We start from the raw sequence: 26,570 nt of genomic DNA, 5'->3' as shown, positions 1-26,570 counted from the left end.
TGATAGCTTTGTATTAAATCTAAGCTTACTATGAATTACTTTTGAAGTATATTTAAAATCAACTTTCAAGATACATTTTATGAAATAAGAATACATTGTGTATTGGGGTTTGTAGGCATACAGGGCTAAAAAGCCTGATAAGCAATGAGATAAAAAACAAGAAAAGATTCCTTAGAATTTTTCTTTCGTAGACCACATTGCATCATACTCGTTGTCAGATAAATAAACTCATTTACGTTACAGAGACTCTTATTTTCTTCATCAAGGAAACAAGGACTCAGAGACTAGAAATGGAAATACCATGTAAGATATTAGGTTTTGCAACCCTCTCTCTTGTTGGTTATTAACAATCATTAGATTAAATTATCCCTTTCAGATAATCACTCCATTCAGAAGACTAATGCTCTGTGCTGAGAACAGAAAGGAGATGGAAGACTGGATCAGCTCACTGAAGTCTGTGCAGACCAGAGAACCGTATGAGGCAAAGTACCATTTCTTCTGTCTTCTCGTGTTCTTAGAGAGTCAATACATGTTAACCAAAAGAGTTAAAGCTGTATTCTGCAAAAACAAGTATGTCTGGAGTCATTCAGCAACTTGTTTAAACCTAATGCCGCCTTTTTTTAATTTTTTAATTTTTTTTATTTAAAGTGTTTTAGTTTTATAAATTACGGATTTGAAATTTTAGTCCTAACCGCCTGCATTCCAAATGTTAAGCGTCTGCCGTCTCGTCCTCTTGTTTGGCAAATCTGTGCTAACGTCTCGTTTCCAGGTGGCCCAGTTCAACGTGGAACATTTCTCAGGGACGCACAACTGGTACGCCTGCTCCCATGCCCGACCCACTTTCTGCAACGTGTGCCGAGAGAGTCTTTCTGGGGTCACATCCCATGGCCTGTCCTGCGAAGGTACTGTGGCGTCGCGTATGTCTGTTGAGCATCTAGTAAACATGCTGCTGTGGGTCCTTTGGAGAAGTGAGCGCAGGAAAGGGGTCGCAGGAAAGCATTTCCCCAGGTGGAAGCAGGACCCGGGAGCATCTCAGCAGGAACGTTGTGTTTACGTTTTATTGTAGTTTCCAGTGGAGCTCTGCACACCTAGGACTGTCTCTGGAAATACGTTGGATCAGGAAATGATCATCTAAAATCATTTGAAAGGAAGTGTAAATCAAAATGTAGCTTTTCACTCCTGAAGAACTAGTAGCTAGGAATAAAAGAATTCTTTAGACTTTGCGTATTGTTCTCTTTTTCTAGTATTCTTTTTCCGTTCTGATGGAGAACAAAACTTTGTGCAAGGACAGTATATATACTCTTTGGCAGAATTTCTGATTGTTACTTACATTCCATTGTTTTCAATGTTTTCTTTTATTTCATTTACGTTTAATTTAAACTGATGCCATCCTTTTTAATTTCTTTAAACTTTTCTAAAAAATAAGGCCTATGCTGTAGTTTTCATTACAGGATTTGTGGGTTATTTTTAAATTTAAGAGCAGTGACGAAATACATTAATAATTGACAAGAGAAAACTCATGACTTCTTTAGATTTACTTAATTTCATGCCTCAGTGGTCATACTTTTTGGTGTACTACTTTTTGGACTATATGTAATACTATTACTAGCTTTTTTCTCTGATAAAGAATAATTCTTAAGTAATTTTGGATATGACTTTATTATGATTAAATAAAATATAAATAGAGCCAGTTTTCATTTCCTTTATATGATAAGATCTGAGATGTGTCCTTATTTCAGCTGCTTAATATGAAATAGCACAGTGGTAAGAACAGAGCTCTTCACTTAAACCCTCTGGGTTCCACTCCCACTTCCAGCATCACAAACTGTAACCAGCAGAAGTAGTTTAACTCTGTCAGACTTTCATTTCCTCATCTGTAAAATGGGCATAAAAGTCATTTACAGCTCACAGAACACTATGGAAATTAAATGAGAGAATGCATACAATAAAACCACATTTCTAGCCAAGTACATTGTCGAAATTTTAACTGTGCTCTCTAAGAAATTTATCAAGTAAATTGCATCATGGCCCTAATGCATTAAAATTCATGGAAATGAACATTTGGAGGAAGCAGTAAACATTTTTTAGATTTAAAGAATGATTCCAAACAAAGATATTATTGGCCTTTATGACTTGAATAATAATCTTAAAGGAGTCCTATGGCTCTGAGTAACTCCTGCCAGGTCTGTAATATTATGTGGTATTTTTTATCTTAACCACTGTTGAACATATAAAGATTCAATGTGATAAAGACTGAATGACTATTGCAATAAGAAACATCATAATTTTGTTACATGTCAGTATATTTTTTAAGTCCTGGAATTTTAAAATAACGGCTTTACAGGTCAGGGAAAGCTGCTTTATTTCAGAATAATTTGTTTGGAGAAATTTATTTGTTCCCTAACAGAATTAAGGGGTCTATTAATCATTTCTATTTCTGTTTCTTAGTGACTATAATTACAGTCTGGTTCGTTGTTATTAGTAGTAGTAGTAGTTACAGTAAGCAACTTTGCAGTTCTCAAGACTCGTTTCATAAAACACTTTATTATTACAAATTTGTGATTTTTATTTTTAATGAACTGTTTGATTTTTAATGGCAGATTTTTCAAAAGGCCATGAAATTATACCCTGTTGCCCTCTTTTACTTTCTTCTTTGAAAACAGTTATTCAAAACTGTTGAAAACAGTTATTGACCATTAATGTCAAGTACTTATTTGTACTTAAAAAGCAGCCTGAAGGTTGTGTTGCAGATAAACCTAAAACTAGGACCACACTTTTGAGAAACAGATAAAAAGGCCTGGAGACACTAAGTAACCAGTTTTAAAACAGTCACTTGTACTGGAGCCAAAGGGAGCAGTCTACTAAAACTGTTTTTCAAACTAAACATACTTGCTATAGTGTTCTTTCTTTACACTGTTGTTTATCAGCAATAAAATTCAATTGAAAATTGTTGTATTCGTTATGAAGTCTGTGCTCGAGTCACAAGTCATCTATCACAAAAATAGTCCAACTTCCATGAAAGAATTTGTCACTGTACACAAAAGAGCAGGCAATGGAAATGCTTCCAGTGTCTATAGACTAACATTTTTCAAGGAAGGACCAGATTGGTTCTTCCTTGAAATATGTTCATTCATGGTATCTGAAGCATTTTGAACATTAGGCTATAGAAATCTTAGTTATTCGACCTGACCCTTTTGTTTTCATGTTACATCAAATTGGGTTTGTTTAAAAAGAATGGTGTGTAACCCATCATTTCAAGTTTATTAATGACTTTGTGTTAGAAATTCCAAAATCATGTGAAAAGGAGCCATCTTACATTTAGAATTTAAGCAACAGTTACCTTATTATATTTCCACTGAAGTGATCTCTACTTTTAAATATTTACCTGAAAAGTCGGAAACTTGTGTAACATCAGCGTCCATTAACGTGGGTAATTTGTGTCCATAGAAGGATAAAGTAAGCTTATTCATAAAGTTCTGATTTTCATTTAGCAAGGGTTAATTTTTCACATAATCTGTGGTTTACTTGTTTTTCATATATGTACTGCTGTTTCCTCTTATTTCTCTCTTTTTTTTGACTCGATATTTGTATATATTGTGAAACAATTCCCAGCATAAGTCTAATTAATGTGTGTCACCACACAGTTACAGAAATTTGTTTTGCTTGTGATGAGAACTTTTAAGATTCACTGTCTTCAGAACTTTCAAATATGCAGGACAGTATTATTAACTATAGTCACAATGCTATACGTTATATCCCTGTGACTTGCTTATTTTATAACTGCAGGTTTGTACCTTTTGACCCCCTTCACTCATATCGCCCCTTTGGGCAAGCACCAGTCTGTTCTCTATTAGCTTGTTTGGGTGTTTTTTCCCCAATTATTTTATTCCACATATAAGTGAGATCAGACAGTATTTGTCTTTCTCTGTCTGACTTATTTCACTTAGCATATTGCCCTCAATGTCCATCCCTGTTGTCTCAAATGACAAGATGTCATTCTTTTTTTATGACTGAATAATATTCCATTGTATATATGTGCCGCATTCTCCTTATATTCATTCATCCGTTGATGAACACTTAGGTTGTTGCCATGTCTTGGCTGTTGTAAATAATGTTGCAATCAACATGGAGGTGCAGAAAGACATCTTTTCTAAGTAGTGTTTTCATTTTCTACAGATAAATACCCAGAAGTGGGATTGCTCTATCACATGGTAGTTCTATTTTTAATTTTTTGAGGAACCTCGACACTGTTTACATAGTGGCTGCACCAGTTTGCATTCCCACCAACAGTAAACAAGGGTTCTCTTTTCTCCACTTCCTCACTAACACTGGTAAATTTTTGGGTTTTTGCTAACACCCATTCAAACAAGTGTGAAATGGTATCTCATTGTGGTTTTAATTTGCATTTTCCTGATGTTTAGTGATGTTGCGAACCTTTTCATGTACCTGTTGGCCATCTGTATGTCTTATTTGGAAAACTGTCTCTTAAGATCCTCTGCCCATTTTTTAATTGGATTTTTTGGGTTTTTTTGCTATTGAGTTATATGAGTTTTTTATATTTTGGATGTTAACCTTTTATCAGATACATGATTTGCATTTATTGCTCCCAGTAGGTTTATTATTTCTCTCAGTAGGTTGAATTTTCATTTTGTTGATTATTTCCTTTGCTGTGCACAAGCTTTATAATTTGATGTGGTCCCTCTTGAAGTTTACACCTATGCCTTTTTCTAGTAGTTTTATGGTTTCAGGTCTTACATTTAAGTCCTTAATCCAGTTTGAGTTAATTTTTGTATATGGTATAATATAGTAGTCCAATTTCATTGTTTTGCATGTGGATATTTAGTTTTCTCAATACAATTTATTGAAAAGACTGTCCTTTCCCCATTGTATGTATATTCTTGGTTCCTTTGTCATAAACCAGTTGACCATATATGCTTGGGTGTATTTCTGGGCTCTCTGTTCTGTTACTCTATGTGTCTGTTTTAATGACAATGCCATATAGTTTTAATTACTGTAGCTTTGTACTATAGTTTGAAATCAGGGAGTGTGATGCCTCCAGCTTTGTTCTTTCTCAAGCTTGCTTTGGCTATTCAGGGTCTTTTGTGGTTCCATGTAAATGTTAGACTCGTTTGTTCTAATTCTGTGGAAGATGCTGTTGGAATTTTGATAGACATTGCATTGAATCTCTAGATTGCTTTGGGTAGTGTAAACATTTTAACAATATTATTTCTTCTACTCCATCAGCACAGAATATCTTTTCATTTATTTATGTTTTCTTCAGTTTCTTTCATTGATGTCTTATAGTTTTCACTGCCTCTTTTTTTTTCTTTTTTTTTTCCATAGGTTCCTTTATGATACTTTGGCTGGGGAGCATTAGTGACGCATGTAGTGGGACCATCACTTCATCATTTCATTCCTCTACATTATAACGTAGTCATCCCAACATAGTACTTTCAAAGGATTCTGCCATCTTTGTGACCCTTATCAGCCTGTTTCCCATGATGCATAGTTTCTTGACATACTTGCAATTTAAAACTCCTTTGAATTTTCTTGTTCTTTATCTTAATGGTATTCTGAAGCTTTTTATTTTAAGTCTCAGAAGGGTACAACTTGTTGGATTTTTCACAAGTAAAACACGTTTATGTAATCAGCGCTCAGATTAAGAAATAGGCTGTTACCTCTGTCTTAGTGAACTTTATTTCTCTCTCTCTCTCCCTCTCTCTGTCTCTTTCTGTCTCTGTGTGTATGTTGTTGCTTTGTCCTCAAGAACTAAATTCTTTTGTATTTATTTCCTTTCTCTTTTTCTTTCATGACTAAGTAGAATCTCTCTAAGTAGCAATCTATAGCTTTATAAAAGTGCTCCATAGATACATAGCCATATTTGCTTTATAGAATGCCATCACTATTGTTGAAAGTAATTTAAACTTTTTAAAATATTGTCTTCTTTCTATCGCCCCTTTTAAAATGTCATGCTGTGATTTCCTTTTATCGCTGGTGCAGAAGTACACATTCGTTTAGAAATGGTTTCCTTTTGTTTTGTTTTTTTAGTGTGTAAATTCAAGGCTCACAAAAGGTGTGCAGTGAGGGCAACAAATAACTGCAAGTGGACGACACTGGCCTCCGTTGGGAAGGACATCATAGAAGACGAGGATGGAGTAAGCCCTGTTCCATCTCTGAGCTCCTCCGAGCACCTCCGCTCTCTTATTTTCTGCCCAGTGGAAAATAATGGCAGCGAGTTAAGCAGGAGTATTTACTATTAGTCTTAAATGGAAGAAGTTGGCTAATTACGAGTTTTTATTTTCAATTAGATCCTCCATAGGTTCCTTCAGCTCTTGACTTTGGAGGGAAATATGAATGCAGCTTAGGAGGGTCATGCTGGGCTGCTGTTGCAGACCCTCACCCCACAAGCTAAGACGTTCTTTTAGGCTTTGGTCTGATGTTTACTTTCAGATTTTGGGGCCTCCTCTCATTAGTGTCCTCCGCCCCTCAAAACCTTGCCTGCGTCACAGCTTGCATGCAGATCTCTAATACACTTCCGATCACTGTGATAATGCCTTTCCGTGTCTTTCTCGTGTCAGGGAGACTACAGATCCTGAAGGGTAGGGATTTCATCTTATCTTTGTATCTCTGCAGTGCTTGGGGCATAGTAGCTGCTCAGTAAACGTAGGGTAAATGAGTGAATGCCATGAATGATACCTATTATTGATTCCATAGAGTAAGAAATAACTGTGTACCTTCCCTGGGATCAGGATGGTGTCCTCCACCGTCTTTAATCTGACCGTCCTTTGTTCCTACTGCACAGGTGGCTATGCCTCACCAGTGGCTGGAGGGCAACTTGCCCGTGAGCGCCAAATGTGCTGTCTGTGACAAAACGTGCGGCAGCGTCCTCCGTCTGCAAGATTGGAAATGCCTCTGGTGTAAAACGATGGTGAGAGCCCTTTACAATCAGCTTCCGTTCATATCGTTTTCATGTCAGAGCCTGGTGGCACCCACACCTGGTAATGTTCATCTTTTTCCAGGTGTCCTACTTGCTGTCTGGTTACTTTTCAGATACACTTTTTGTACTATTTATTCTTGTTACCTATTTCCTTTGTCTAAAGACCTCTTTTCCCACAGCTTTATTGTTTTTCATTATGCTTTAGTCACATGCAGCAGTTTGTTATTTTCAGGCCTGTTTTCCTACCTGTTGCATAGAGAAGGCCACCAAATTCTGACTGACATGCAAAATGTAATTTTGCTTCAATCCCGTGTGTGTTTTCTGACAGACAGAATGCCGAGTCCAGTAGTCGTGTGCTGTACTCAGCATTTGAGTAAATATTTTAAAACTGTCTGGCAAGTGCAAGACTGCATGTGGGCCACTCGGTATGCAGAGGGGCACTCAGCCCACTCCAACCAAGCGTGGCGTGGGGGCTGAAGGATAATGGGGTGAGGGGGCAATAGCTGTGCAGGCTTGTCTTAGCACCCGGGGGTGCTGTCCAACTACGACAGTGATTACCTTGCATTGGGCTGATTTGTTTCTCTTGTTTTGAGTCTTGGATGTTAGTTCCCCCACCTCCAAAAAAGGTGGCAAAACTATTGCTTTTAGTAAGTATGGTGTAGATCAGCAAATGTGAGAGATGTGAGTGTGACGTGTTGATTTCATGAGATTGATTCCACAGGCCACAGAGGAAAATGCGTCCTGTAATATTTTTGTCAGCCCTGATGGGTCATCTGTATTTCCTTTTCACTTTGAAATCCAACATGATTCTCGTCGTCCTCATGCATTTGTTATTCTTCATCTGTTGCCGCTTTTATTAACCAGAGGTGTTATTTTTTATTCCTCTTATCCTATTTAATGCAATACAGAGTCTCTCTCTTTGGAGTTTTGGTGCAAACCCAACCCCTAAAACCCTCTTTTGCCATTCCTTATTTTAAAGGAGTGCTCCCTAAACAAGATTTAAATTTTCATCCCACCTAAGCTTTCTTTTTGGGGGGACAACCAGCGGTGTATGCACTTACTGCTATCTTTTTAGTCTACATTTACTGAAGTCTAATTCTCTACATTGAGAATTTCAGCTGTTCTTTTGTAGCTTTTTAAAGAGAAAGCAGATTGTGTGTGATGAAGTATTTTAGAAAGGTTTCATTTAAGTTGCCTTTACCTGCAATATCTAGGTTTCTACTTGTATTTAGTCAGTAGTTTTAAACGTTACTAACTTTAGCAGTTAGAGTAAATTATGATTTTTTTACTCGCTCACTCTACTCACCCCCACCTTTAAAATTTTTCACAAATAGAAATATTGTTACAAATTATAGAAGGGGGCATTCTGGAGTGTCTTTTCACTGTTTTCCTGGCAGCCTTAAATGTCACTTTATTATGAAATCATTCCTGCCCCACCCAGTGTCAGTTAGACATGCGGTTTCTGAGCCCCTCTCGCCTTTTTATATCCCTCTTAGTTTCTTCTTCCTATCCACTGTCGTTTATCTATTTACATATTATGTTGCCTTTAAAATATGAATTTCTAACAGCAGAATATTTAGTGTCGAAACACAGTCATCTAGTTAAAAACAAAACAAGACCAAGCTGCAGTTCCACAACCCTAATGAGTTAGCATCGAATTTGTCCAGCTATTGCCTGCTCTCTGGGCATAGTTTTACCTTTTTTGTAAAAATAGTGAAGATACAATTATATCTTCTACTTTTCTTATTTAACATTGTTATATTTTTCAGTTTTGCTCAATCATTCTCATGTTTTTTATTCCTATCTGAATACTTGTTTTTCTACAATCTATTTTGGATTGTTAATTATTATAAATCATATTGAGAAACTCTCCAAAAGTAGGTCACCAGCAGGACAAGAATCACTATTAAATTTCAGTTATTTTCTCAAAACTTTGGATAAATGTTTAATTAATATGCCAGATTTCTAAAAGGACTAATGGAATAACGCCATATTAAATAAGTGTTTTAGGAAGTGTCTGCTTTTACTAGTTAAAACATTTAAAGGTTCTGGAGGTGAGGACATACGTAGAATCATTACAGAAAGAGCAGACACATAACAGATTTTACTTATTTTCATTAAATTCTATAAGAATTTTCTAAGGCAGATGTCATCGGTTTTTTGTTTTTTTTAGTGGATTATGATGTCAATGCATGCGTTAGCTTCTCTCCTTCCCTCCTCTGCACTCCTTTCTCTTCTCTTCCTCTCTCAGGCATTCATTCACTGTCTGCTCCTTGCCTGAGACAGTCGTGCAAATAGGCTACACAGACCCCATCAGATACCCATCTCTAAAGTAGTCAGACCATTTCTTAGGACCATATGTATCATGCCATTAAAATAATGTATGAGTTACTGAACGTTTCGTGCTGCAGTTGATTGTCAGTTACCCTTTCCTTAGATCAGTTTATGACGTAACTAAATGTTGATTTGTTTTTATGATTCTTAAAAGTTTGTTTGTCTGTTATTAGGTACACACTGCCTGCAAGGATTTGTATCATCCTGTGTGTCCACTTGGCCAATGTAAAGTGTCTATCATACCTCCCATTGCACTAAACAGCACCGATTCTGACGGTAGGTAGCAGTACAGTCGTGTAAGTATGTATATTCCTGGTATAGTGAACGTTCACATGGACATTTATTTCCCTGGAATAAATAGAGCTGTAACTGGTTGTTCTTGTCAGTTTTTACCTAATGATTCCATTTAAATTGCTGAACTGTACATTTAATTTTTTAAAAAAGCATTTTAAAATTAAAGTCTAACATAGTTTTTAACACATTGGTGGAATTTCTGTAAGACTTTTAGACTTTACATTTCAGCAAATAAACTAAGATCATTATTCTGTACTGAAATGCAATCCAGAAAGGTTAATTTTTTATAAGTGTTTTTTTCCCCCTCCATAATTGAAACTGCCTGTTAGCATAGCGCTTATTTAGAAATCTGTTTTCCTATAGTTTCACTGCAGGGCTTTATAGCGCTATAAGTTTATCCATTTTTTCCAGAATCTTACAACTTAGTTGTAAGTACTGAGGGACCTGTTCACAGCACAGGTTTTGGAAGGAATAGTTTTCTTCTAAGCAAACCATATTATGAAAGACTTTTACCATATATTAATGTTTTGCATTGATAGCGTACCTTATGATTTTCAAACTTTTATGTAAATTATGCCAATATATCTCATAGATATAAGGATAGCCTCAAAAATGTGATTTTTTTTAAAACTGTGCTATTAAGAGCCCCTACCCGCCAAGCCCTGATACATCAAGGTTTTGTTGTTTATTATAAATTTTAAAGTATTTGCTCGGGCTTCATCAAGGAGCAGTTAAAATATTTTATAATGCTGAATATGAACACATGAATTCTTTGACAAATGAGAATGTATTGACTGCAATTGGTTTTTCTTACAATTAAGTGTTAAGGCAGGTGGTCTATCTCTCGTTACCTGTGATGAATACTTTTACCATCTTTGGTATGAGTTTTCATTAGAAAGCATATTTTAAATGCTAAGTTCTATATTCTTAGTATGTAAATAATAAACCTATCTCCATTTGGGGAGCTAAATTGTAACTTATCGTTAAAATATGAACAGAGGTCTTTATTTTTTATCAATCTCTCTCCTTTTCTCTGAATTTTTGTTAATAGTTTGAGAAAACTGTACTTAACTGATTTTATCCTGTGTTTTGTTTTGTTTTTACAGGTTTTTGTAGAGCAACATTTTCATTCTGTGTTAGTCCTCTATTGGTTTTTGTCAATTCTAAGAGTGGAGATAATCAAGGCGTAAAGTTCCTTCGTCGATTTAAACAGTTACTAAATCCGGCTCAGGTGTTTGATTTAATGAATGGAGGTCCCTATTTAGGGTAATTGATTATTGATAAATCTCATTTAAATGAAATGTAGCACTGAGCGTGAAATATGTCTGTCTGTCTGGCTTTTAAGTTCATGAAAATTGTAGATTCATTTAGACCATTCTGTGTTGGTCTTCCCACTCCTCCCTTTGTTAAAGTTCTAATTATAAATTTTGACACAACCTTTTTGATATTGTATAACTTCTTTATGTGCTGAAAACTCCAAAATTTGTTGAGAAAATATTTTCGACTATCTCTTGCATGAAACAAGCACTCACAGTGTGCTTAGCTCTAAAAAAAATAAACTTGTGTGAATATAGAAATGCAAAATAACTTTAGAAAATGATTTGCATGGCAGGCTAGCCTTAATTTTTGGATAATACAAACAATCAATTATTTAACCAAAGAACAGATATTATCATGGGTCTCGGGCCAGTTCTTCAAGGATTTCATATAAATGGCAAAGAAATGCTTTTGTTGATTGTTTGTTTCAGCTTTCTGCACTGTCATGTAACAAAAAAATCAGAAAACGAAATACATAGTATTTTCAGTGAGAAAATATATGCCTTGAGGGCACTATTAATACCTTTTTAGTGTATTTGTACAATTTTTGTTGAAGGGGTGATACTGTGTCATTTGAACCAGAGCCCTACAATCTCTCTCTGACTTACTTATGCCAAGTCAGCTTTTCTCTAGGGCTCCACTGTCACCTGACAACATGAACACAAAAGTAGGAATGGGTATTTTTCATGTGGGTCCTGGCATTTCCTCATGTGGTCTTTCTCCTCACCTTTGTCTCTTACGTGACTGGTTAGCTTTGTCTCTCTTTGCAGTACATCTGTTTTATAATCCTTCACAGTTCCAGTATCTTCTATCCTTGACATTCATTTTTCCCTACCCATTCTCTAAGATTCCAAGGAACTCCCTTTGCGAAACTTCGGGATTGTCTCTATAACATATTTTTTAGATTTGCCACAATACTGGAGGTATACAAAGGCACATTCAGGAGGTGGGATGTGTCAAAGTGGAGATGAAGGAAGGCAGAGTAAAAAGATGGAGTGGCAGTAGAAGAGGAGGAGAAGCAGCTGCCGGGGTCTTAAAAGTGGTCCCTGGGCACGACTTGGTGGGTCTCTTTAGGAGCTGCCTCCACTGTCCCATCAGTGCCCGCGTTCCCCTCTCTGGTCTGTCATCTGCTCCAGGAAACAACATAGCCCTGTAATAAGAGGAGAAGAAAACCACTACTTTCACCATCTTGTATCATTTCCCGTTCATTCTCTTTCCTGGATCCTTCTGCTGCTTTTTTGTTTTCTCATTTCTCACTTCCCTTTCCTCCCAATTTTATCTCCATTCATACTTGCAGTCCACTTTCCCATTTATGATTAAGAGGTTTTCTTGAGTTAAAATTACACACAAATGAATCTTATAGGATAATTAACTTGTAAGCGTTCTTACATTTAACCTAGACATGAATACCGATAAATACAGAATAACAAAGGGGTGGGGGAAAGTGAATTTGATTGATGGATAGTACACTAAAATACTTTTTACTTTCAGTTTAAGATTATTCCAGAAGTTTGACAATTTCCGGATTCTTGTGTGTGGAGGAGATGGAAGTGTAGGTTGGGTGTTGTCTGAAATTGACAAGCTCAACTTGAATAAACAGGCAAGTACTGATTCTTCTCGTTGCTAGCTAGCAGGACTGTCTGCTAACCTGCTGACCAGAAACGGGGGGAACTGTGGTAGCCCCTGTTGCGCCACCGGTCTGAGGTCCGCCTGTTGTGCTGTCTTTCAGTGTCAGCTGGGCGTATTGCCGTTGGGGACAGGAAACGACCTTGCCCGGGTCCTGGGCTGGGGAGGCTCCTACGATGACGACACCCAGCTCCCACAGATACTAGAGAAGCTGGAACGAGCCAGCACCAAAATGTTGGACAGGTAAACGTGAACTCTTCTCCTAAACCTGGTTTGAAAATGACACACTGAAATCGGGTTTTGACGATGTAAGCGTCACTGAGTGGAAGCCTCTTGTCTTCTCTCCCACCCCTGCGGCCTCGGACAGCCCCGCCCAGAACAGATACTCAATAAGTATCTTTTTTGAGTACATGAATGAAGTGGAACAAAAACTGAGAAACCTAGTCTAGTGAACCTGTTATTTTTAACAAGAAAAGGCTATGTCGATACTAACTGCCTTTCATTGCTGTTCGGGTCAGAAGAAAGCTTAAATAGTTAATTTGGGGAGGGCAGCTTTCAATGAGTATCATCTTGTGGTTTCACTAAAGCTAAAAGAGACCTATAAACGTCAGGTTTGTTAGAATATCTCTTCTTAATTATACATATTAAGAATGAATGGTACCAACAGAGAACTAAATACTGAAAAACCAATTTTTTTCCCAGGAACAGGGAAGTATTAAGAAAATAGCTTCCTATGAAGGAACTGTCACTGTGGTGATGCTGTCCTTGGTCACAGCTCTTCACTGCTTTCTCTCTAAGTGCCCCACGTATAAAAAAGAAATCCCATTGTGTGTACCCTGAGTATTATGGAGGGGGTATGTAGAATTTGGGTACAGGGAAAATAAGACACAGTAAGCTGTAACCTCCCCACCCCCATAAGAGAAGACAAATGTCAAAATATCATTACAAACTTGCGAGCATGAATCAAAACAACTTTGATAGGATTAGCCGTCTGTGAAACTCTTCCCGAAAATAACAGAATCTCATCAGGGAGCCACCAATCTAAAATGTAATTACTCTCAAATGAGCTATAACCTAATTAATTGTAACCTTGCCTGTCATAAGGTAATTTTGTGATGGCTTATTCTTTTGCTGACAGAATATTTAAAAAAGAATGCTGGGCTGTAGAGCATTTATCTACATTTATCCCAAACTCTTTTTTTCTTTAAATTTTAATTACAGTCGACATTTACTATTATATTAGTTTCAAATGTACAGCATAGTGGTTAGACATGTATATGACTTACAAGGTGAGAGGTATAACCCAGTAGTTTGGGTGCAAAGTGGATCCAACCTCCAATCTTTAAAAGGGCCTGGAGGTGGTTCCGCAGACAACTGCCCAATTCTGTGCTCCCCAAACCATGCAGGGTATTTTAAGTGGGTTTTTATTGCACATTTAAATACCACACTCTTGTTTCATCCTAGGAAATGCTGCTAGGCGTTTCCTCTACCCTGAGTGTGTGCTTTTGCATCATGTGTTATAAAAATTAACTTCTCCAGGTGGTGAGCAGAGAAACAGCACCACTGTGGTGAAATTCCTTAATACAGACCTGAAAAACACACAGGAAGAAAAAAACGGGGGGATACAAAAACTATCAGGTTTTCTCAACCTAAAAAAGACCATTATTAGAAACAGAAGAGTATGTTGTTTCTATGTTTTCTTTACTAATTTAAGAATACTGTTTGTAAAGGGCAGGTGAAAAAGTGATAATATTTTTGTCTGCCTGGCACTTGTAGTAGCTTTACTAGATAAAGTATCATCCCATTTAACCATCACTACACACTTAAAGATAGCCGCTATTATAATCTCCATCTTACAAATGACACGGCTCAGCGGTGGGGTTCATCTTCTCAGTGTCACATAGCTAATTAGTGGTGGGGCTGGTGCTCTAAACGGAAATCCACACTCCAGTTCCCAGGGTCTTTCCTCAACATTGTATCGTCCTCTCTTCTCTTTAGTGCACGTGTGCATCGGATGGGTCCTTATCTGCTGGCTTGTAATTCTGCTTAGCTGGTGCCAACATGCCCCCTTTCCTGACTCCTACTGCCACTTTCTCCTGTTTCTGCAGCCCCAGTCACTTCCTAGCAAGGGAGGAGGTGCAGCATGGAAGGTGCTAAGAACTTAAGACATTCCCATTTCCTTAGCTGTCCTTTGACCACAGGAGTATTTCTAGCCACGAGGAACTTGCCTTTCGTGTTTCCTCTATTTGGGGTAGTTTTCTCTATTTGGGTATTGAATTATTTTGTGTTGCTTGTATTATATCTGTTTTCTGAGCTAAAATATAAGCTTCACTAGGGAAGTCTTATTCACTATTGCATTTCCAGGCCCTGAAATACTGTCTGTCACTTTGAGACGTTCAATATCTCTTGCTCAAATATATATTTGTTTATAGTGTATTCATGTCAAGAGTTGAATAGTAGCTATAAGTAACTATTCAGTTTATACATCCTAATCTATAACCTATGTCTTTTAGAGGTTTTTCTCGGTTTTTGGATTTCTGATGCAAAGACTAATCTGAATGATACACTGGGCTCTGTTTAAATATTGATGGTAATTTGGGGATTTTCCTGTAGGTTCCATCACTGACTTCAGCTGTGATATGCTTTTCTTAAAATTCGTGTGTTCCAGTACTGCTTTCATTATGCTTGTGTCTTTATAAAATCTTTACTTCACATCCTGTTCCTGACAATAATAATATCCCTACCCAATTGTTCTTCCCAGATTTTGAAATTATTGTTTTAGATAAAAGACTGGATTTACCTGGAGTTGATTGCGTTTCTCTAACACCAAATGATTCAATGTTTGGTTTGAAATTAACATTTATAGCTAATTTAGATAAATTTGCTTTAATTATGTATTATTTCTATTAATACTTTCCTCTCAATCCCATGCTTACTTTCTTCCTTAATTTAAGGAGGGATATTTAGCTGATTTTCATTTCATGTATGTCTAAACTGACTTGGCAAGACGGGTTGTGACATGGAGAACGATTTATTTTTTCATAGGTAGTATGCATTTATTTAATCTTCAACATTGTTTTAGAACTTTGGGCTGTGACCCATTAGTAACTTGTATCATCTAGTTAGTAAACTGCAGTGAGCATTAGTTCAAAAGTGAAACAGAGAAAATCAAAGAGAAGTCGGAATGCATTGCACGCGGTGAAGAAGGGGAAGTGTGGTTAGATGTGTGTGTTTCTTATTGTGGGTCATGGCCTTGAAACGTCTGGAAGTTGCTAGTCAGAGAATTGATTAGATATGGAAATCATAATTTAGGAACTCAGATTTTATGAGATTACCAAAATTCTGTCTCTTTTCCATTTTGGTTGTTTTAGATACAGTAAACCATAATTCATAAATATGTGTGCATATGTATGTTATGAGATGAGAATAAAATCAGTTTATTAATTTTTAAAGCAATTTTAGACCAAAGATTTTTCTCTCTTCAGGTGGAGTATAATGACCTATGAACTCAAATTGCCACCAAAGGCTTCTCTTCTTCCAGAACCTCCAGAAGCATCTGAAGGAGTTTATGTAAGACTTTAACCCTTTTACCTATTTACCATTGGAAAATGGGGGTGACTGTCTTGAACAAATAAGGAAACATATGATACGGTAGTATGTTTACTTAATTTCATGGTTTATTATTTGGGGTGTGGTCTCAAGGACTACTTCTGGTCCTCTTCCCGGGAGGAAAGAACTCTTCTGATCTGGGTTAGAGCCCTGCCGTGACCAGCACTCTGAGAGTGTGAATTCAGCCCCATCACTCACCTTCATGGGCATCCATTACTTCTGTAGAGGGAGGCTACTGTGGCATGAGGATTAAATGAGGTAGTGAGTGTGTGAGTGTATGTAAAGCATCAGGCATGCAAATCCCCTTTCTCCCGCCTCTACTAGTTCCTGGATATTCCACCTGCCTGCTTCCTCTTAGCACCAGGGCTCCAGGGAAGGCCAGCTTCCTGTTACCTTTTACTCATCTTCTGCTTTGGCCAACGGCACCTGTTGGATTCTTAGAGGTTAGCCCAGCTCCCTTAAGCAACGTGCAAACACACCAGTACTTGTGGCCAGGATGTTCTCTCTCCCTGTTTTGCCTGCTCTGTTGAGGGTGCATCAGGACAGGTCTCCAGGTTGAGCCTGTCAGTCAAGATAAAGCAGAGGAAGAGCACCAACGCACTTCATTCCATCCCTTCTACAGGCAATTAATAACGACAGTTTGTAGACGTTCTTAAAGATTCAGCATTCTGATTAAACCGCAAAGCACTGGAGATTTAAAACAGAACCTCATTTTCAAAGGATTATTCTCTGACTCACTAAGACCATTTGATCTGTGATAGCTTACTTTTCCCTTGAGGAAAATTCATCTGCTTGTTTTACAGTTGAAATCTTTGTTTTGTCATTAAGAAAATTACTATCATGTCAAAACTAAGGAATGATAACTAGAAGTGTGGGGCTACCCCTTAAAGAAGCTCACTGTATTTTGAAAACCTTTTTCTGATACAAAGGTAGCAAAAACTTCTTCTGGGAAATTTAAAAATACAAAAATATATGAAAAAGAAAATAAAAACCATACTTACCGTCCTGCCACCCAGAAATAATTACTATTAAAGATTAATATATTAACTTTTACTTCCAGCAGCATTTTTATTTACATTATTATTTTATTCCACCGTAAACACAATACATGTTTTTATAGGAACCAGTCTGTTTTTCTTAATAATATTTTTGTAAATGTTATTAATTTTCTCTTCAAGGAAACAGAAGGGGGAATTCTTTCCTCTACTTTGGAGAAGTTTATTTTCTGGCATATAAAATAAAGGCGGACAATTTGCTTTTATCACTTATGGTCACTAAATGAGGTACAATTGTAGCTACACGGAAGAAACTTCTTTTTTTAGTATAAAAGAGTTTTGAATGAAACCTCATTTATTTTGGTTTCTTATCAAAATGTTTCAGGACAGAGGGATAGAATACCGTGAGATTACAGGTTAAATCAGTGTTCTACGTCACTGACCAGCCACCGTGTGACGTTCACACCTTGAAAAACTGCAGTAAGATTAAGCTGAACGTTCCTTCTTAGCCTGAACCTAATTTTCCAGTTTATATATATTTTTTAGATAAGACATTCATTTTGGATTCCCTTATGCAGATTGTGAAATCGTTTTTATTTTTCTAGTTTTCCTTAAAAAGACACAAAAGGTGGTTGATTATCTTACTGACTGTTAGCATTCTCCTGGCATCTTAGAATTACAGAGCTTAAGGAATTGAGACAGTTGTATTGAATAATTCCTTACGGCCATAATTAAGTAATTCTATTTGCTGTTGTACTTTTTAAACATTGTAAAATTAGTGGTTTCATGATTTCCTTCAGTTAACAATGATTCCGTTATCTAGTACTCAGTATTAGAAAGTTCATTGTTTACATTTAATGTGCAGTCCCCATGCCATCACGTTCTGTCCTCTAACCCTTTGTGAATAAATATGGATTCCTCCTCTGACATCATGCTTGTTAGCTCGCTCCTGTTCCCACCGTGGGTCTCTGCGTGGGTGTCACCTGCTCCAAGCAGCCACCCCTCATCTCCGGAGTCCTCGAGGTCAGTAGTCCCATAGCCCCTTCACCTTCCATCACCTTGGTGCCACCGTACGACAGCAATCAGGCCATGTGTACTACTCACCGTTACATGGTCATCTGGCTTGATGACTGGCACAAAATAGGCAGTTAATAAAAAATTCGTATTGTTAATTTTTGATCTCAATACCAAACCCTTTGGAGCAATGGGAGTCTTGGCATCAAAGCCCTCTGGCCTTGCCTGTTTCTTGGAAGCCAGATTCCTGCTGGTTTTCAACTGGATCTAAAGCCTTTGATGCAGGAGTCATATGTTTGGTCCCTTCGGTATCATACCCCAATCGTACAAGTCTAGTAAGTCGACAGATGCTTTTTATGAATGCCAGGGTAACCAAAGAGAAGGTGTGAGCTGCAGCTCAGTCGTCTCCCTGAAAGCACAGAGGAGACTAGCCTGGTCTCTGCAAACAGAATTCTTCCTATTAGTTTATTTTCAAATTTACTCCGATAGAATAATCAAAGTTACCTTTGCTCAGTACTGTCTGTTTTCTAGCTGCCTGGTAATAGCATGCCAAGAAGTTGCAACTTTATTCTTGCTTTTATTCCTTGAACAATATTAAATGCCTATCAGTACCTGGGACTGGCAATGGAACACGTACCCTCTAGCTTCAGTCAGCTTAGAGCAGTGGTTCCCAAGCTGTGTGTCAGGGCACCTCCGGGCACCACAGTGAACCCAGAGGGCTACCGGGAGGTATTTTTAAACTTCAAAGAAAACGTGGTAATGTTTTCTGTTGGAGGCCGCACAAACTTCCGGTTTGAGCTAGTGTACAGTTTAAACATTAGGTTGTTCTACATTCCCTTTGATGACATCATATTTTTGTGAAGCTGGGTTTTCAGTAGTTGCTGTGGCAAAAAGCAACCACCACACAAAACCGTGTGTGGATTAGGAAATGAGATATCACTGTCCGGTCTGATTCCAAGGTTTGAGACGTGTACAGTGCCCACAGGCTTACAGCTAGTAATTTAAGAATGAAATAAGATTTTTAAAATTTTGATGTATGTATATTATTTTTCAGATGGTTATTAAGTTGTTGGAACATAAATATTCATTAAGTTGTTTGGCGTTAACTACTGTTAGGTATTTCTTTCGGCCTAGGAGCCCTGTGACAAAATTGTGAAGACGTTAAGAATGCGGTGAACTCAGAGTTTTGGAATCTGGTCTAGTGAGAGGGACAGACAAGGGAATGGTCAACGTTTAGGCTGTTTTCCGGGTATAGTGGGTGCGCCAGAGAGGGTTCCTGGCCTGGCAAGCTCAGTGAAATCTTTACCGAGGAAGCTGGGCCACAATTCGGTTTTCAGACACAAAAAGAGGCATGGGGACCAGCCAGTTAATTGAAAGGGGCGCGACATAGAGACCGACAGCCAGGACCGTGGTACACCGGCGGGGGGGGGGGGGGGTGGAATGCTATGCTGTCGTGCTAGGACATGCTGTGCCAGGGGAGAGCAGCGACAGACGGGACAGAACACGAAAGGAGTGTTCGGATCACGGAGACGGGAATCCTGGCAGGTCTTGTGCGCTAGCGGAAGGGTTTGGACGTGATCTGGATGGAGCAGGGATCCACTCAGACATCGTGAAGCAGAGATGTAGCAGGATCAGATTTGTGTTTAGAAAAAAGCCAAAACACCACTGTGTTGTGAAGTGGAGAATGGTTTGAAAAGGAGCAGGAGAGATACAGGAAGCCCCAGAAGGAGGCTGTTATAATGATACACTTGAGAAATGATGGAATTTCTATTTACGAGTGCAGTTAAGCAAAGACCAAGACTTGCGGAGGAGGGGGCGGTGTGGTGGGAACGGCCCAGCGCCCTCAGACTGGTCCCTAGCGTGTCTGCTCTTCATCAGCTGTGGGTCTTGGACAGATCACTCAACTCACCTGAGCCTCAGGTTCCTTGGCTGTGAAACAGGACAACTAATGGGATAAATGTATACAACCTGCTTCATCCCCGGGGCCTGGTACATTATTACTACCTTACCTTCCTGACTCTGCTAAATGACTACGTAATAGGTTACTACGTGACATCAGTAATTTTATGCTTGGACATTGAGGTTATTTCATTTTCCTGCGGAAGAGGTTGTATTCTATGCCTTTGGTTATTTTTAATGGGCAAAAACTTGGTGTTGTTTTTTTTTAATGAATTCACATGGAATTAATAATAGGTTAAAATATTTTTTGTCTACCTCCTTAGGCCTTATGACCATCTACTCTACTCTGTAGGAAAAGAAACGAATCTTTGTGAAAAATATTTCCTTTGATTGCCTTTTAAAAAGACGTATTTTCATTTTTCTGATCTTACCTGTATAGATTTAGTTTTAAATGTTTAGACCAGGAGATCAATAACGTGGATTTGTGAGGCGGTAGAATACTGCATGAAACTTGGAGGTTCTACCCCTCCCCTCCTTTCTTTCATGTAAACATTGTTTTCCATGTGTGGTCTATCTTTGAAGGAAGTGAGGTAGAAATTGAAAGGAGTCACATGCTGATTAGCCACCAGTGGAATTAAATGTCAATCGGGAATGAGGTCCCTTTGGGAAATTACTATCATGTCAAAACTAAGGAATCAGGAAGGCTTTATGGTTGGGGGGAGTGGTGATTTATCTTCATTTAAGTCTTAATAAACTGATGCTGGTTGGTAAAAAGCAATGAAAAGGATATCTGAGTCAGGCAGAAGACGTAAGACGCCAGCTTGAGTAGAACAGATGGTTTATACTGGAAGTTTTTGAGCTGTGTTAACATGGAATATATGAGGCAAACATTTGATAGAAGGCTCTGAATATGAAGCTGTTTAAATATTGTGCACATTTTCACATATTAGGTAGCTGTGTTCTTTCAACAGAATGTTAAAGTGTGAGTCAAATTGAAAGGGGGATATAGGACGCTAGTATTCAATTATTAATATTTCACTATTTGAGAGAAATATTTATTTATATGATTGCATGACAGTACATTCAGCATTTTAAAATCCTCGTACATACCAAAAAGGGTACGTATCACAAAGGTACAGCTTGGTAAGTTTCCACAGATTAAATGCGCTCATGTAATCAACACCCAGATCACAAGGCAGCATTACCAGCACCCCTGCTCAGGTCCCCTTTCATTCACCACCCCAACCTCCCCCACAAATAACCAGTACCCTGACTTCCAACAGCATAGATTGGTTTTGTCTATTTATGTACTTGATAAAATAGAATCATTTTGTACGTACTCTTTTGTTTCTGAATGTTTTCATTCAGCTTTCTGTGAGATTCATCGATAGCATGGCATTGTTGTAAATCATGCATTCTCATTGCCCCCCAGTTTTGCATTGCAAGAACATACGACAGTTTGTTGTCCATTCTACTGTTGAATGAATGCTGCCGTGAACATGCTAGGGCATGTCTTTTGGTGACCCCACGTCTGCATTCCTTTGGGACATATATGTGGAAATTGAATTGCTGGGTCCTACGGTATTAGGCACATGTTCACCTTTAATAGACACGGCCCACAGTTCTGTAGAGAGAGCATCAGTTTTCTCTACCACCAGCCATGAGTACAAGTTCTATTGCCCTTGCCAATAGCTGACATTTTCTGGTGGTTGTTATGGTTCTCATTTTACCTATTCTGGCCAATATATAGTGGCTTTACTTTGCATTTGCCTGATGGGTGGTAAGGTGGCACCCCTTTTCATCTGTTTATGGACCATTTGGATAGGTTTGTCTTTAAATTTGTAACCTTTGGCTCATGTTTTATTAGGTTGTCTGGCTTTTTTATATACTCACTTGTAGGAATAGGAATTATTTGTATATCCAGCTTTCTGACAATTAAAAAAAATTGTAATGGTTTTTATGAATTTTTACAATATAAGCTAAGAATTCCAGAAACTAATAGCCTTTTTCAGAAAGGAAATCCTTACCTATTTTGTATAATGACTCTTTTATATGTTCCATTGTAGCCATTGCCTGGTGTCACATGTCATGAATGGTTTCATTTATGAAGCAGTAATAACTGAATTGTATTATTTCCAGCAACAATAGCACACTGTCAATTTTTTGTTATTTTTTCAGATGACAATTTATGAAGACTCAGTTGCAGCTCATCTTACAAAAATCCTCAATTCTGATGAACATGCAGTAGTCATATCATCTGCCAAGTGAGTTATGGAGCTGAAGTCACAAAATAGTTGTATAGTGAAAATGAGAGGAAGCTAGTTCCTACTATTTGTATCACGTCTTTGTGAATTTTTCCCCCAAAATATTTGTGAAGTATCTTACTGATCTTAAATTTGCATTGATGTTTTAGAAATTATTTTAGCATCTTATTTGCAGTGGAGTATATATTTAGAAGGTATTTTTTTAACTGCGTAATTCGAAACATTTTTGTTGAAAAGGTGCAATAAGTGTTTAGAGTTTAATTACTCAAAGTTCCTACTTAAAGATGTATTTTATGATTAATTATAATATGGAAAACACATTTCATTATAATTCATTATTTCCATAAACTCACTCTTTGGGAACTATTTACATTGGGAAAAGAAAATGATGAGATTTTTCAAAACGACGTTTCTCAGCATGTTAAAATTATGTAATTATACTTGAATTCAAAGTTAACGGGTTTTAGTTAAGTTGATTCTGTACATGGAGCCGAAGCTACTTGATATCAGCATCCTAACAATTTAAAATGTAGGTTTAAGGCATCCTATCCCGATGTCACAAGAAATGGAAGGTCAGTTAGACGAAGGGATGAAACCAACTGAAATTTTCAACTGATAAGCAAAAGAAAAAGACTGCCTTAGGATGCTGGCTTAGCAAGGAAATATTACTGTTACGGAGAAAGAGGTAAACAAGAAAGGGAAGAAGAAAGGGAGTGGGGAAGTGGTAGAGGAAAAAATACTCAAACTTTAGTATATTATGTATTTAATTTGTAAAGAAGCCAAGGAAAACCAAGATAAATCAGTATACACAGATTTGCCTGAGACAAAAGTGCAAACGTAAAGACAGCTGCTTTTGATGCTGTAACCTCCCAGGAAGAGGAAACAGGACTGAGCAACAGGAAAAGTGTTGAATGGCTTTAGTCAAGGGAAGCACATGGTTGCTGGGACTGGAGGGCCACAGACGCTCTTTGTTTGATGCGCGGTGCTGCTAGTAGTTTTGTTGTTGTTGTTTGGTTGGGTGTTGTTTAACGGACTGTATGGCTTTATGGCGAAATGTGCGCATCTCCGGTTTGTCCCGGCCCTGAGCACCCCTCTTGTCTTCCTCATCTGGGGTCAAGTTCGGGTTATGTTACTTCTACTAGGAAGACCTTTGCATTTACCACCCTTGCTCTGTGAATCAAATGCTTCTTCATAGGACATTTTAGAGGACATGGCTGGAAAAAGGGGCAAGTTGAAATGGAACCTTTTCTAAGGTATATCGAATTAAAATAGAATTATTCTTTAATGCAGTGAAGTAAAATTTTATCTGGTTACCTTTCGGAGTTTGGATGTTGGCAGAGCCTTAATATTGGCCGTCATGTGTTGGATATTTTTTGATTAATGCCTCCTACACATTTTATATATTTTTTTAATTTTTACTTTTTAAATTAAGATATAATTGATGTATAGCATTGTTTTGATTTTAGGTACACAACATAATAATTTGATAAATGTATACATTGCGAAATTATTATCACAATAAGTTTAATTGTGATAAACCATCACCTCACATAGTTACATATTTTTCTTGTGATGAGAACTTTTAAGATCTACTTACATATTTTTAATTAAACAGAATTAATGTGATGAAATTTGGATACAAGCAGGATCATTATAGCAACAATAGCACAATGTCAATTGTGCTATTGTTGCTATAGCACACTTTTTCTCTCCCCATCTTTCTTAATCTTGATACCCGTGAAGTATAACATTTTTAGCAGTGGGAATCTTTCTTCAAATGAAAGTTTATGTAGAATACCAATATTAAATAACTTCAAATTCTATTTTGTTGGCATTGATAAATTGGATATGATTAAGTTATGAGACATGCATGAAAAACAGAAAATAAGCTTACAGATGACAGTTATAGTTTTATATTCAATGCTATTTCCAATTATTTCTGTATTTTATTTTGGTTACATGGTTATAAGGAAACTGCCTTCAATTAAATAAAAATAGTAGAAGCTTTGGTCGAAGATTTCACAAAAACTCGTGAATTTAAAGTAAAAGTTAGCATATTTGTCTTTAATATCTCTAATGGTTATTTGAACTTTAAAAAATTGTATCATATATTTCTAAATGAAATTTGAAGCAAGCATTTGTGGGATCTTTGAAGTATTTCTACAGAACAGCTCGAAAGCCACTGGATGGAGTAAGTCCCAGTGTTGCTTAAGCAGGAGAAAATCCCAGCTCCCACTGGAGACTCACCCATTCGCTAGCTTTGTGACCTCGTTTGTTATCAGGTTTAAGAATGGAAAGAATGCCTATCCTTCCTCCCTCATGAAGCTGATAGAACTAAGTCGAGTAATAAATAGACCTTATAAACTGCAGAGTGCTGGATTCGATCATTAAATCATCACCTCATGCTTTCCCCAATCACACTGCACATTTTTCTTTGACCTTGGCCTGGCTCCTTATCTATGCTGTGCTCTCAGCCTTAACTTTGGATTTCTCCCCAACTGGCTCATTTGCCTTTAAGCAGATTCTATTCCACCCTGGTCCCCTCTTGTCCCTCATCTGTACTCCTAGGCCTGCCTGGCTGCCCTGTCTTTACAACCCCAAATTAAAATTCTAAGGGATTTGTCATAAAGAGGTTCATGACAGAAAAGAGAGGACGTATGTAATAACTTTGTACCAGTAATACGATGAGTTTTAATTTTAATTTTTTATGGACATTTGAAAAGATACGTAAAAGTAGAAAGACTGGTATAATGATTTCCCACTGTACTGTCACTCAGCTTCACTATTTATCAACATTTTGCTGTATACGCCCCTTTTCTTTTGCTACAGTATCCTAAGCAAATCTCAGAAATTGTTTCATTCCACTTTCAGTATATATATATCTGATAATGTTTTTAAAAAATCTAATAAAATTAATAATAATTCTATATTAGTGCATTTCTCCATTTAGCGAAGGTTTTTTTTTTTTGTTGTTGTTGTTTTCCAAGCAGTTAATTTGTTAAAATCGAAATCCAAACACAGTACACATACTGCATTTGGGTGATATATCTGTAAGATTTGTAAAAGGTATAATAGTTCCCCCGGCTTAGAAAAAAAAAATTGGTACTAAAGTGCGACATATATGCAACAAAGTACCCAAATCATAAGGGTACAACTTAGTGATTAGAAAAGCTAACACACACACACACACACACACACACACACACGCACTTCCTTGTAACCACCAACTAGATAAAATGAAGAACTCCTTTATTTTGTTAATGCCATTTGAATGATACAGTATTAAGGCAGGATGTTTTAACCCTCTTATGCATGTTTATATTTATTTCACAAAATAGTAATTCCCTGTAAGCTATTTTTAACTATTTTAAAAATGTTGGTAATGCTTATGGACAAGCTGCGTTCCATTAGTTTAGCTAACATGAGGGTTAACTAATGTGTGAGTTAATGTATGTTAAGCAACATACTGTCAACATTTCTTTGACTTTTGAATTTTGTCAGTTCAGTATGGTAACGTATATTATCTTCTGAGAATCAGAAGCGCTAATTGGCAATCATAGGTGTGAATAAAAATGAAAAGCAAAGTTATTGAATAAATGCCATATGTTCTGTAGGCAAACCTTCAAAAAATGGGATCACTGGCAAGAAAAAATAACAAGATTGGAACCATTTTCCCAGAACCAGAGTATTTTAGATTTGGAATCTCCTGTAGAGAGACTCGTAATTCACCCCCTCACTGAGTAGATGGGGTAAAACATGTAGTAGTGAGACTCTTTCCTCAGAGCACATAGATAGCTAGGCTTTGCTTTTTATATTAGGCACCAGTACTTCTATATCACCTGTAATTTCTAATTGAAATGTTTTATATCAGATGAAAAATGAATTTTTCAGGTTCTCATAGGATGGCCCCTGCATGCCAATATGTGGTTATGTTTGGGCGTGTTTTAGTAGTGTTTGCATGTTTTAGTGTCATATGGCCCTATTTTAGGAAAATAAGTGGAAAACTGACAAAGGTACTGCTCCTAGTGTTAAGAAGTATAGATCAGATGTGTAGTGTAATTGAGACGATGGTAGAAATCACCAAGCATGGTAAGTGTGGAGTGCCGTCAGCTTCCGCGGTAGATTCAGGGCACATCATTGACTGTATTCAACTTCAAAGAAGGAGGACTCAATTAAAGAGATGTAATGTTGGAAACATTTCATCAAAATTATGTCTTAACATTAATTAGAGATGTCATTAGAGATTTAAAATATTTTTATTTCTCCAATTTGCAAGTTTCC

The 26,570-nt window shown here is 37.3% G+C and overlaps 1 protein-coding gene across 7 annotated transcripts in view; it reads left to right on the top strand.

Annotated features, from left to right (window-relative positions):
- The window catches only part of DGKH (diacylglycerol kinase eta), a 165,129-nt gene that overhangs the window by 95,691 nt on the left and 42,868 nt on the right, over positions 1-26,570 (top strand). For all 7 annotated transcript variants that reach the window (XM_074329334.1, XM_074329332.1, XM_074329336.1 and 4 more), the window contains 10 exons: positions 377-481; positions 770-902; positions 6,049-6,155; positions 6,803-6,928; positions 9,445-9,547; positions 10,672-10,831; positions 12,374-12,482; positions 12,612-12,751; positions 15,994-16,078; positions 22,204-22,289. In XM_074329334.1, the coding sequence (XP_074185435.1) occupies positions 377-481; positions 770-902; positions 6,049-6,155; positions 6,803-6,928; positions 9,445-9,547; positions 10,672-10,831; positions 12,374-12,482; positions 12,612-12,751; positions 15,994-16,078; positions 22,204-22,289 (1,154 nt within the window). The remainder of the gene's footprint in view (positions 1-376; positions 482-769; positions 903-6,048; positions 6,156-6,802; positions 6,929-9,444; positions 9,548-10,671; positions 10,832-12,373; positions 12,483-12,611; positions 12,752-15,993; positions 16,079-22,203; positions 22,290-26,570) is intronic.

This window comes from Rhinolophus sinicus, linkage group LG04 (genome assembly GCF_036562045.2).
Source record: "Rhinolophus sinicus isolate RSC01 linkage group LG04, ASM3656204v1, whole genome shotgun sequence".
Classification (NCBI taxonomy): Eukaryota; Metazoa; Chordata; class Mammalia; order Chiroptera; family Rhinolophidae; genus Rhinolophus; species Rhinolophus sinicus.
Note: the sequence above shows the minus strand (reverse complement) of the source record. Positions and strands in the feature narration are given on the sequence as shown.